We start from the raw sequence: 13,266 nt of genomic DNA on the forward strand, positions 1-13,266 counted from the left end.
CTGGTCCCCAGGCACAGAGCCCCTGTCCCTTCTCCTGGTCCCCAGGCGCAGAGCTCCTGTCCCTTCTCTGGTCCCCAGGCACAGAGCCCCTGTCCCTTCTCCTGGTCCCCAGGTGCAGAGCTCCTGTCCCTTCTCTGGTCCCCAGGCACAGAGCTCCTGTTCCTCTCCTGGTTCCACCCTCCCTGCTGTCCTGCAGGGCTGCCCTAAAATCAACATCATTGAATGCCTCATGCAGAGCAAGAGCTGGTCTGAGTGTCATTTATAAACACCTTCCTCGTGGAGACTTATATCAAATTATGTCTCAAATAGAGATAATAGGACTTTGAATACAAAGAAGTAAAATATCAGTATTAAAGAACATACCGCAGTACCCTGGGGTTCCGCATACTGTCTTCATGAGTACTTGATGTTCTACGATTTTGGAGAGTCCAAAATCAGCTAAGAAGACAAGAAAAAAAATTAATGAAATGAGTATTTTCTCAGCTTTTATAAGATTACAGATTACTATGTTATTATTCAAAACAAAACTTGTTTGTTTTTGTATTTGATATTGCGGTGGATATAGAGGACAGTCATTTGGGAGTGTAAACTAAAAAACTAAATAATAATTTAAGTCTGGCGTTAAATTGGAAAAATTTTTACCCCATGACTCAAATATATATTTTATGTTTTCTCTGTAATTACTAGCTTTTAGTAAATAAGCTATTTCTTCTGGAAATAATAGATGCGATGGATATATTTTGTATAATGTTAATTCTAAGATTTGAAACTAACTCTAAAGGACAGCATAGAATTACTAAAAATCAGAATTTTAATCCGTCTAAGAAATCAGAATAAAGAAATTAGACTTTCATAAATGTCAAGAAAATGAGCAGAAATATAAAAGGTTTATTCTACTTCAAAATAAATGGTTTCATTCTTTAGTGTATTTGATGGATAAGAATTTACTTTCATATGAGGAACATGTAACTTTGTGCAAAGATCCTTTTTATTTATTTCTCAGAATATTACTTAGATAAAACATGATCAAAAGTTGCTATCATTACACTCTATTTGCTGGGCTACATCTCTCTCACCCAGGAAACCTGAGGAAACAGTTCAAGGGCATTCTTCAAGAGAGGCAGCTGCAGAACTGATGCCATTGTAGACTTCAAAGGTAAACCCACGTTTCCATGGAGGTGCTGATCCTTATCAGAAAAAGCCGCAGGAAGTCCTTAGAAAGGAAGGCTCTCCCTGCTAAATTAGTATCTATCCATCCATTTAAAGAAATCTCTTTAAGGATAAAATCTTTGAAAGAGCTGTTAAAGGAAGCAACAAACAGAAGCCTCCCTGCTGCCCGCTGCCTTTCAGGAGTGAAGAGAGAACAAGCTGGCGGCCCAGCAGGATGTCAGCATTTTTCCTTTAGGTTCTTGTGCTCATAAAGCACATGTGGTCTGAGCTTTCCCCTGATATGTACAACTTAATTTTCAAAACTGTTAACATAGATGCAGTGAACTCATCAGGTTAGCATTATAAAAGACAGTGCCAAAAGAACAGTGCCCTTCAGAGGGTTTAGAACAGGTTCTCCAAAGGAGATTTCATCCAAAATAAATTTTATAATTATTTTGGTAAACAAAGGTTTGCTTTGTAAGGGACAAGGAAAGTAAAATTTAATATACATTTTTTTCTAAAATGGTGATTTACTGATCTCTCTGGGTAGATCAGAACTTTCCAAATCATCTCCGTCGTTCTTCAAGTTCTTATTGGGAAAAAAAAACACACACAAATCAAGGTTTCCAAAGTCAAATAAGGTTTGGGAAGAGCCTTATAGACACTAATTTAGATGTTAAGCCCACACATTAGCACTTCTAACTTCCTGAAAGCCCTGCAGACATAAAGCCTCGCTTAGCTGTGACTCAGAGTTCCCTGGCTGACTTGACCAAACCTAGCACCTCCACACTCAACCTCCAAGGGGGTCATCGACACTTGTTCACTGAGAAAAGGCATTCCGTGGAGTGCATGTTGAGAAATACAGATCTCAACTTATCTCTGTTCATAGAAACAAATGACTCAGAGCCAAAGTACACTGATACGTTCTAAGCATTTTGTGTCAGAGTTCTTCATTATCTAAAATTAAGCTCCAACTAACTCGTGATAAAAGTTGGTAACCAAAAAGAAGTGTTACGTAATCTGTGATTTTCTTCTATAATAAACTTATCTTCAAAATATAAGGTCACCTCCTGAAGTCCCTGTCTTTTCCAAGGGCTGTGATTCCTTTGTGTGTCCAGCTATAAAGTACCAACTTGCACACATATTCAAGTTGATATTCTAGGAAAGAGTACAGAGTTCCAAAACAATGTACTATTATTCCTTTACAGACTTCATTATTTGAGGAAACTGAATGGAGACAAAACTGGATAGAGCAATATTTACAAATTCCATGGAATAAATTTCTTCTGCTTTGAGAAGAGGGATAATAAGACCTCAGGAAATACCCTTACCAATTTTGAGTGGCGCATCTGGTGCTGGAGTTGCATACAGAAGATTCTCTGGTTTGAGATCACGATGGACAATCCCATTTTCATGTAGGTACTAAATTTGGACAATAATGAAGTAACAGTCATGTAATTATATTTATGGGGCCAATGTTTATATTTAATCTTTCCGGAATTATAATAATCTTTACTAAGTTATATAATTCAAACACACACATATTAAAATTTAAAAGTAAACACCACAAAGGTGAATGAGTTTTAAATTATGTGTCATTTGAGAATAGCTTATACAGTTTCCTAAAAATGAAACGCAATTTAAATTATATAGAAGTGATTGCCACAATAAAATATTTACTTTTCAGAGAATATTAGTTACAGTTCTCATATGCATATTATCATATCAGCTCAAATTGGCTTATTATTATAAATAATAAAGTCAACATGCCCTGTGTTGAAATTTGTCTGATTTATTATCTGAAAGACATAATTCTGTGTGTCATCTTAGAAGCTCACAACCATAGCAAAGACTTCATAATCATTGTTTGAACAGACATTTAGACGTGAGTAATTACTATAGAGAACTACCTTTAATATGATAAATATTGTTTAATGACAATAAATGCTCTCATAGGCTCTTTGAAGATTAGTATATCTAGCTATCATTGATATTATCTTAAAGATTACCTCTAACATTCATTTTATTATATTTTAAATTCTTTTGTAAATCATGTGTAATCACACATGTAGCACATTTTTGTTGTGAATGTTAAAGTTCTACCTGACCCTGCTTCTTCTCCAGGGGAAGTCTACGTCCTCTCTAAAAGCAGTCATTCATCAGTTTGAAATGGTCTGAACTTTTCTCTATGCATTTACAAATATATGAGTACATGCATACAAAGAAATAGACCTGATTTTTCCATTTTATTACATAAATGTATCACTAATAAAAATTTTCACACTGCTTTTTTTTAACAATATGTTTTAAAAATATTTCCCATATGTCACCACAACTTATTTTATTTAACCCTTGTATTCATTTTTTGTTGGATATATCACTTTTTATTTTGCTGTTTCCACTTTGACGGACATTCAATTTTTAACAATTACAAACAATGCAGTAATAAACCTTCAATACTTGGAAATGTGAGCATTTTTGCTGATATTCTCTAGGATAGATACCTGAAAGCAGGTCTGGTGTGGTCACAAAGTGTACAGATTTTTAACTTTAATATGTACTGCAAAATTGCTTTCCTAAAAGACTCCAACAACATTTACTCACACAAAAGTGTAAGTATATACATTTTCCTAATATCTAAATAGCAAATTTATATTTTTAACTTCTGCTGAGCTGGAATATAAGAATTATGTCTTAAGTTTGGTTTAATTTCTCTTTCTCTGTTTACTATAGTCTAGCTTCTTTTTATACACTTTCCTTTTTATGAACTGCCCATTCAAATCCTTTGCCTGTCTTTCTGTCACGTTAAGAGAAAAAGTTGCCAAGGTGCTGTAGCTTTTCTCCTTCCCTGGTAAACTGAGGAAGGGAGGAGGGCGTTCTTTCTTTCTACTCAAGCCAAATAAAAGGGGATAAAAAGCTTGATGGGCACCTGGCACGTGTCACTTAGTGGTCTGAGGAAATGGACTGACCCCTGGCTCACTCATGAACAACTGACTGAGGGGACAGGGTCTCAGTGAGACTCAGCTGGCCTCACCTGACAGCTGGACAGAGAAGCATGTTTCTCACGGACCTGGAGTGAACTGTGCAGAAGGGCATCAGACACGGGTCCCCGAGGAGGTCCTTCTGCCGGAGTGCCTCCCGCGGGGGTGATGCCACCTCATCTCAGCATCACAGAAAGCAGAACCCAGGGGCAGTGACAGCAGGCAGCTGAAGGGCCACTCAGATCGCCCGGAGTGAGAGAACTGTCCTGCAAAGAGTCCCTGAAGAGCTATCAAAGGTGTCCCACAGGGGAAGACAACAGGCATTTGTAACCTGCCACAACCAGAGATCACTGTACCAGCTCACTAGTACCAGCCCAGGAAGACCAAGCTTTAATCCCCTATTTCCTATCCTGTTCCTTATCATCGCCTTCACAGCCCAAGCCTGCAAGAGCCACAATCAGCATCTAGCTGGTTGGAAAAGAGGAAGAAGAAAAGCAGAAACCAACAGGAGTCCCTACCACTATGTTTATGAATCACAGGTCCCAAGGTGGGGGAGGCAAGAAATTGAAAACTGGGTGAGTCTAAAATTTTGGTCTTTTCCTGAAAAGATGCTCAATAATCACTAATTATTAGAGAACTGCAACTCAAAACTACAATGATGTCCCACTTCACACCAGTCAGAACGGCTGCCATTAAAATGTCTACAAAGGACGAATGCTGAAGAGGTTGTGGAGAAAAGGGAAGCCTCTTACACTGTTGGTGGGAATGTAAACTGGTGTAGCTACTATGGAGAATAGTATGAAGCTTTTTCAAAAACTAAAACTGGAATTACCATATGATCTGCAATCTATTTCTGGGCATATATCTGGACAAAACTACAATAAAAAATGACACACGTACCCCTGTGTTCATAGCACAGAAGCCACGCCACGGAAACAACCTGAATGTCCGCTAACAGGTAGATGGACAGGAAGACATCGAACACGCACACAAAGCAATACTACTGAGCCACTAAAGACAAAACCAGGCCATCCGCACAGCATGGGTGCAACTAGAGACTCATGCCAAGCGAAGGGAGTCAGAAAGGTACCATGTGATATCACGTACGTGTGGAATCTAGACTACGACACAAATGAGCTTATGCAGGAATTAGAAGCAAACTCACAGAGAGAAAAGACTTGTGACTGTGGGGAGGGGGGTGAGGGATGGACCGGGAGCTTGGTATCAGCAGATGCGAAGTATCCCACACAGGATGCATAGACAAGGCCCTACTGTGATAAACAAGAATGCAAAGGGATATGAAGAAGTTATTTTCTTATATTCTGAATCACTTTGGTGGACAGCAGAAAACAACACAACATTGTAAATCAACTATACTTGATTAAGATTAAAAAATTAAAGAAGGAAAAAATAAAATTTTGGTCTTTTCCTATCCAAAAGGGACTGGAAAAATAGGGCTTGGCCTGAAATTTTATTCACTGAGGAGAAGACTGGATTTACAGGGTTATCTGTCAGAGCAACAGTGAGAAAAAATAAAGTTTTGCTTTTGTACATGTCTAATCAATGGTGACTGCAGCCATGAAATTATAAGACGCTTACTCCTTGGAAGGAAAGTTATGACCAACCTAGACAGCATATTCAAAAGCAGAGACATTACTTTGCCAACAAAGGCCTGTCTAATTAAGGTTATGGTTTTTCCAGTGGTCCTGTATGGATGTGAGAGTTGGACTGGGAAGAAAGCTGAGTGCCGAAGAATTGATGCTTTTGAACTGTGGTATTGGAGAAGACTCTTGAAAGTCCCTTGGACTGCAAGGAGATCCAACCAGTCCATCCAAAAGATCAGTCCTGGGTGTTCATTGGAAGGACTGATGCTGAGGCTGAAACTCCAATACTTTGGCCAACTCATGCAAAGAGTTGACTTATTGGAAAAGACCCTGACGCTGGGAGGGATTGGGGGCAGGAGCAGAAGGGGACGACAGAGGATGAGATGGATGGATGGCATTACTGACTCAATGCACATGAGTTTGGGTGAACTCTGGGAGTTGGTGATGGACAGGAAGGCCTGGCGTGCTGTAGTCCATGGCGTTGCAGACACAACTGAGCAACTGAATGAGAACAATACTGCCATTCGTGCCCTAAACACTTAGCATACACTCCAAGCACCATTATAAACACCTTCGGATCTCTTAGCTTAACTTAAACTTCACAGCAGCTTTATAATGGAAGTCACATGATTCTTGTTCTGCAAATGAGAAAACTGAAGGATAAAGAGGCTACGAGATCCTTACAAGGTCCCAACTGGACGTCGTGGTGGTGGGTTCAGGTCTGGGCACCCCCCCCCGTGCAGGATTCCCAAGCATGAGCTCAAGGACCACTTAGTGCTTGGCTGTGTAGTGTGGGGATGAGATGAAAATAAAATGAATGACAGCAGGGGAGAGTGCTGGCAGAGGGACAAGGTGTTTAGTAAGATGGGGGGAGAAAAGAGTGATGGAAGACCACATTCAGCCTCAGATCATACCCGGAAGAAAACACCGTGCCCCTGAGGAGGAACATACTATACCCTGTATACCTGGAGTGTGAAAGGCAGAGGTGTGAGTGTCTCATACAATAGCTTTGGAACATATCTAAGAATTGCACAAATCAATACAAAGCACTGATCTTCTAACCCAGTTTAGAAGCTCCATAACTTGGGGAAGAAAATGACTCTGAAAACAGTGACACAGTGACAGAAAGTGAGGTGAAGGGACAAGTGTTGGTTCAGCAAAGTACTAATTATATAAAGATTTTCATTAAATGTTGTTCTGGCTTTCTTGAACAAAAATGGTGGTTATGTGTTTTAAGTGCAAATTTTAAAAAAGCAAGACAAAACAAACAAAACATCAGTTGGCACTCCAAAAGGAGGGCTAGACGGATAAGAGAAGGAAAGTTTTATAGAAAATAGTAGGTCTAGGAGTCGCGCACTGCCAGAGGGGCCAACCGAAAAGCCAATAACAGAATGAACGCCAGCAGTCCTGACCCTGACTTTCAAAGACAGAGGCAAGGATCATTTGCTGTAAGTGACGTGGTGGAGAAAGACTATTAATGCTCATGATATAATCATCCACACGTGTGGGAGACTTTACTGACAAAATGGCAATTTTATTTTTGCTTAGACCCACTGATTGCCTTTGCTCAATAGTTACTACTTTTCACCTTTACATTATTTCCAGTGGGGAAGCCAGGAAGACGGGGTATGATCTTCTGCTTCCCTCAAGGAGACACAGCCGCACCTCTAGAGCACCGGTTCTCAGACTCCCTGGTCTCAGAACTTCTTTACAGCTAAAATTTAAGAATCTTAAGGAGCTTTTGTTTATGTGAGCTCTACCTAACATTTAGTTACTGTGCAAGCAGTTAAAACTGAGAAATCAAAAAATTACTTTTAATTTAAAAATAAAACAATAAACTCATGGCAATATACACATTTTAAAATATAAATAACTATTTTCTAAGATAAGAAACTAGTGAGTACTATACCACTGTCTTAAAGGTTTCCAAATTTCTTTGATTTCTGGTTTTACAGAAAACAGCTGGACTCTCATACACACTCCTTCTTTCTCTATCATAAAACCACATCCCCCGTCGTTGCTGTTCAGTCCCCAAGCTGTGTCCAGCTTTCTGCGACACTATGAACGGCAGCACACCAGGCTTCCCTGTCCTTCACCGTCTCCCAGAGCCTGCTCAAACTCATGTCCACTGAGTCGGGGATGCCATCCAACCATCATCCTCTGTCGTCCCCTTCTCCTCCTGCCTTCAATCTTTCCCAGCATCACGGTCTTTTCCAATGAGTCGGCTCTTGGCCAAAGTATTGGAGCTTCCGTTTCAGCATCAGTCCTTCCAGTGAATATTCAGGGTTGATCTCCTTTAGGATGGACTGGTTGGATCTCCTTGCAGTCCAAGGGACTCTCAGGAGTCTTCTCCAGCATCATAGTTTGAAAGCATTTTTGGTGCTCAGCTTTCTTTATGGTTCAACTCTCACATTTATACAGGACTACTGGAAAGTAAGGAGAAATGCTTTCATATTATGATGAAATGGTTTCGACTTCACAGACCCTCTGAAAGGGGTTTCAGTGACCCTTAAAAAATCCCTAGAATATCTTTGAAAAATTCTGTTTTATAGTATCAGAAGTCATAAAAGCTAACCCTGAATGTTTGTTGGAGGGACTGACGCTGAAGCTGAAGCTCCAGTACTTTGGCCACCTGATGAGAACAGCCAACTCATTGGAAAAGACCCTGATGCTGGAAAGATTGAAGGCAGGAGGAGAAGGGGACAACTGAGGATGAGATGGTTAGATGGCATCACCAACTCAATGTACATGAGTTTGAGCAAGTTCCAGAAGACAGTGAAGGACAGGGAAGCCTGGTGTTCTGTAGTTAATGAGGTCACAAAGTGTCAGATACAACTGAGCGACTGAACAAGAACAAAGAGCTGAATAATAGGAACACTGCTTCTTATTTTCAAACTAGGTTTTAAATAAATATACACTTCTAATCTCAGCAAATCTTAATCATATTTTGATAAGTCAAAATCCCTGCACATGGAGAAGTAGGGAAGAAAAGGATATTAACAGTGAAAAATGCTTCTCAAAACTGGGTACTCATAGGAAAATGCATTAAAACATTTTCCCATATCATATGAATGACACAGAACTGATTATGAAATACCTAAGCACAAAGATGATCCAGCGGATATTGGCAATTTGATCTCTGGTTCCTCTGCCTTTTCTAAAACCAGCTTGACCATTGAAAAAGCAAGAGAGTTCCAGAAAAGCATCTATTTCTGCTTTATTGACTATGCCAAAGCCTTTGACTCTGTGGATCACAATCAACTGTGGAAAATTCTGAAAGAGATGGGAATACCAGACTGCCTGACCTGCCTCTTGAGAAACCTGTATGCAGGTCAGGAAGCAACAGTTAGAACTGGACATGGTTCCAAATATGAAAAGGAGTACGTCAAGGCTGTATATTGTCACCCCGCTTATTTAACTCATATGCAGAGCACATCATGAGAAACGCTGGGCTGGAAGAAGCACAAGCTGGAATCAAGATTGCTGGGAAAAATATCAATAACCTCAGATATGCAGATGACACCACCCTTATGGAAAGTGAAGAGGAACTAAAAAGCCTCTTGATGAAAGTGGAAGAGGAGAGTGAAAACACTGGCTTAAAGCTCAACATTCAGAAAACGAAGATCATGGCATCCGGTCCCATCACTTCATGGCAAATAGATGGGGAAACAGTGGAAACAGTTGTCAGACTTCATTTTTGGGGGGCTCCAAAATCACTGCAGATGTTGATTGCAGCCATGAAATTAAAAGATGCTTACTCCTTGGAGGGAAATTTATGACCGACTTAGATAGCACATTAAAAAGCAGAGATATTAGTTTGCCAACAAAGGTCCATCTAGTCAAGGCTATGGTTTTTCCAGTAGTCATGTATGGGTGTGAGAGATGGACTGTGAAGAAAGCTGAACACCAAAGAATTGATGCTTTTGAACTGTGGTATTGGAGAAGACTCTTGAGAGTCCCTTGGACTGCAAGGAGATCCAACCAGTCCATCCTAAAGGAGATCAGTCCTGGGTGTTCATTGGAAGGACTGATGCTGAGGCTGAAACTCCAATACTTTGGCCACCTCATACAAAGAGTTGACTTATTGGAAAAGACCCTGATGCTGGGAGGGATTGGGGGCAGGAGGAGAAGGGGATGACAGAGGATGAGATGGCTGGATGGCATCACCGACTCAATGTACATGAGTTTGGGTGAACTCCGGGAGTTGGTGATGGACAGGGAGGCCTAGCGTGCTACGACTCATGGGGTTACAAAGAGCTGGACACGACTGAGCGACTGAACTGAACTGAAAGCACAAAGAAATAGACCTTATCAAGGTACTGTCTGTCTTAGCTGCAGATTATTTAAATCATGGAGATTCAACATAAATAGACAAGAGGATTAGAAAAACTAAAAAGTAAGATTATTGGATATTCTAGAATAAGCCATCAGGGAAGCCCATTCTAGAATAAACCATTCTAGAATAAGTGTTAGAGGTAATAGCAATTAAAGTAATCAAGGACAAGCTAGGAAACACTGAAGATCTGAACAATAGTTTGGGAGAAGACCTACAACGTCTTCTACATAAATCCAACAATTTAATAGGAAGAAATAATGAATCTGACAAAAAGTGTGGCGCCGAATTACTGAAGTTACTCTTGAGCAACGGTAACTTCTAATAAAGAAACTGGAAGAGCAAATAACCATATGTGTATGAATTTAATTAAAACTGTGGAATAAAAAGAAAAAGGAGGAGGAGAAACAGCCTCAGAGGCAGAGAAGCACACAACTAATATACAGGCTCAATTTTTGGAAAGTGCATTCTCTTTTTAGAAAGAAAGCATTAAATGACAAGTATAATTTTATCTGTAGACTAATCAAAATAGGAAACAGATACTTTTTAAGGATCTTATAATAATAAATTTAATGCCTTGGTACCAAAGGCATATCTTAGCTGAATTCTGTTTTAATATCACACTGTTGGTTTTGATCAAGGATAATACAAGAAATAAGGCACATAAAGTTTTGAGATATTGCTTTTGAAATGGTTGTTGAGGAGTAACATTGTGAGAGGTGCTGTGGGGCCATATACACCAAGTATACTGTTTATTATCTGTATGTCCTTAAACAATTTGCCGGCCCTCTAAATCTCAGTTTTCTCATCTGCAGTATCCACTCTGCAAGCTGTGGTGACAAACCCTTAGCATGGAGTAGATATTCTACTTCATAAACAGTAGTTATTGGGACTCTATCATTGTTCTTTTATGTCTCTTATAAAACACATTTAGAAATCCTTTGAGATTTGGAATAGTTTCTCTTTTCTGAAGTATCAAAGGATACTTTGATCAGAAAACACTTGCTTTTTATTTCATTCCATTTCCTTCAGTTTTGGCTGCCAAGCAGCTCGGTGACAAAGAAGCTTCAATTGCACTAACTAGCCTAATTCACACCATTTACTTCTTCTCCTTGCTTTTTAAAAAATTCTTTCTCCACTTTAATAGCTTTATTTTCCATTTAATTTACCACAACTTCTCTTCCCAAGAAGATGAAATATAAATTACAGAGATTGAATATGTTATATATTAGCCTTCTTAACCTTTGAAACAAGTCTAAGTAAAACAAGGACTGAAATTGCTATATATGTGTTCATAGTTTATGGTAAGAATGTTTAGACATTAGAAAAGGCACAAAGTTTGCAGTAGTTAGGATCTGGAACCTCCTCACTATGTTTCTCCCAGTCATGACACAAGGAGCAGCTATTACGAATCATACCGCCGTAGACAGGCCGCTGCACCTCAGAGCCTGCTGTTTGCTCCTGGCCCCTCTCTGCGGCCTTGGGGGTCTTCCAGCGCCACCCCTGGGGCTTCTCCTGGCCCCTCCTCCGGGGCCTTGGGGGTCTTCCGGCGCCACCCCTGGGGCTTCTCCTGGCCCCTCCTCCGGGCCCTTGGGGGTCTTCCGGCGCCACCCCTGGGGCTGCTCCTGGCCCCTTCTCCGGGGCCTTGGGGGTCTTCCGGCGCCACCCCCTGCGGCTGCTGCAGGCCCTCGCGCCCCCTCCCCTCAGGCGCCCTGGCAGCGCCTCACCAGCAGTGTCCCCCTCCCCAGCCCCCGCCACCCCGTCTCCCGCTGGTCCGCTTTCAGCACAGAACTATCCCAGGACTAGGCCAGCTCTCCTCATCCTCATTCTCAGCTGTCAGTCGGTCCTCGGGGAGGCTGTACCAGATTAACATGCTCTCTTAGGCACTCACGCTCTTATATGCTCCTACCATGCTTTCTATTTTTCTTTAAATCATGTCTGTTTCTTGCAAGCTTTATGTTAAGGAACATCTCCCTTGCTAGACTGAAAACTCCATAAAGACGAGGACATTTTTACCTGGATCCCCAGATACCTAGTTTTCTGTACAGTGCCTATGTAAATGTGCACTCAATCACTACTTTTGAATGAACAATAAAGAAATCCTTTCCTATAGACATGTATGTTATTTTACTTTTTAGTCAAGAACTTAGTTACATATTCAAGAATGATGGCAATCTGCACCTTTTATTCATTTGCCATTATTAATTTCAGAAGTTTAAATTCTTCTGCTTACATTATAGTGATATATTTCCATAGCAACATCACTTTGATACATTTAGCTGAAGCAAGGCATCTATATGTTTATGAAACATATTATACTTACTGGATAATAGCTCTTAGTCACCTCAGAGGTTCTCAATGAGTATCAGTTAGATAAATGAGATTTACAGCATCACTTTGAGAAAAGTCAAAATCCAGTAAGGATATTTTAACTATAAGATCAGACAAAAGGGTTTCATCTTCAAAATGACATTTTGAATAATTACATATTTTTTCTGTAGCAGTATTAAGTTGATTGCTATGGCTGAATTAATTTCTTCGTATCCTCTGAAGTTTACCTGAGTATGCAATACAACATAAGCCTCAGGGGAGTTCGGGGAAAGACACTTGAAAATTCATCTCTTAGTTTTCCATTCAGCTTCCTTCACGTCTAAAATGTTCATAAATTGTGGCCCAGCCATAATGACATGCTAGTGAAGGGTGAGCACGCCCACAGACCTCTGCCTGCAAACAAAAGAGCCCCCTGGACCCCAGGGGTGGGCCTGAGGACCGGACCCGCCGCTGGCCCTGGAGGAGGTTCCGATGTGAACCCTGTTATTAGATTACAGATGTGGCTTGAAGTGTTTGGCTAAAGCAAAGCTTTGCTGGAAAATGCTTGCTGGAGTGGCAATATCATGGGGAAAGAAATGCTTTTCTAGAGAGGGTAATTATGAATGGCATTGGGTAGACAAACCTGGGGTGTCATGTTAGAGAAGATGATAGGAGAAGAGGTCATGAAGAACAGTCAGACTCCAATCCTTATTTCTGACTTTGATATGAGCCTCCTGGTGTACAGAATCAGACTGGGAAACACGGGTGCTTTTAATAGGTTGAAATTAATTTCCTGTCTATTTATATATGTGTATGTTATGAAAGTCCTATTGAGTACATATTTCTAGGAACAGTCTATTTAGCCTAACAGTCTATTTAATCTATTTAT

The 13,266-nt window shown here is 40.4% G+C and overlaps 1 protein-coding gene across 1 annotated transcript in view; it reads right to left on the minus strand.

Annotated features, from left to right (window-relative positions):
- CAMK4 (calcium/calmodulin dependent protein kinase IV) overlaps nucleotides 1-13,266 on the minus strand; it is a 279,671-nt gene that overhangs the window by 56,562 nt on the left and 209,843 nt on the right. Inside the window, exons 6-7 of the mRNA XM_040239688.1 lie at nucleotides 2,481-2,571; nucleotides 364-438 (exon numbers count right to left, since the gene is read on the minus strand). Coding sequence (XP_040095622.1) covers nucleotides 364-438; nucleotides 2,481-2,571 — 166 coding nt within the window. The remainder of the gene's footprint in view (nucleotides 1-363; nucleotides 439-2,480; nucleotides 2,572-13,266) is intronic.

The sequence above is a fragment of the Oryx dammah genome, unplaced genomic scaffold (genome assembly GCF_014754425.2).
Source record: "Oryx dammah isolate SB20612 unplaced genomic scaffold, SCBI_Odam_1.1 HiC_scaffold_5, whole genome shotgun sequence".
Taxonomy (NCBI): Eukaryota; Metazoa; Chordata; class Mammalia; order Artiodactyla; family Bovidae; genus Oryx; species Oryx dammah.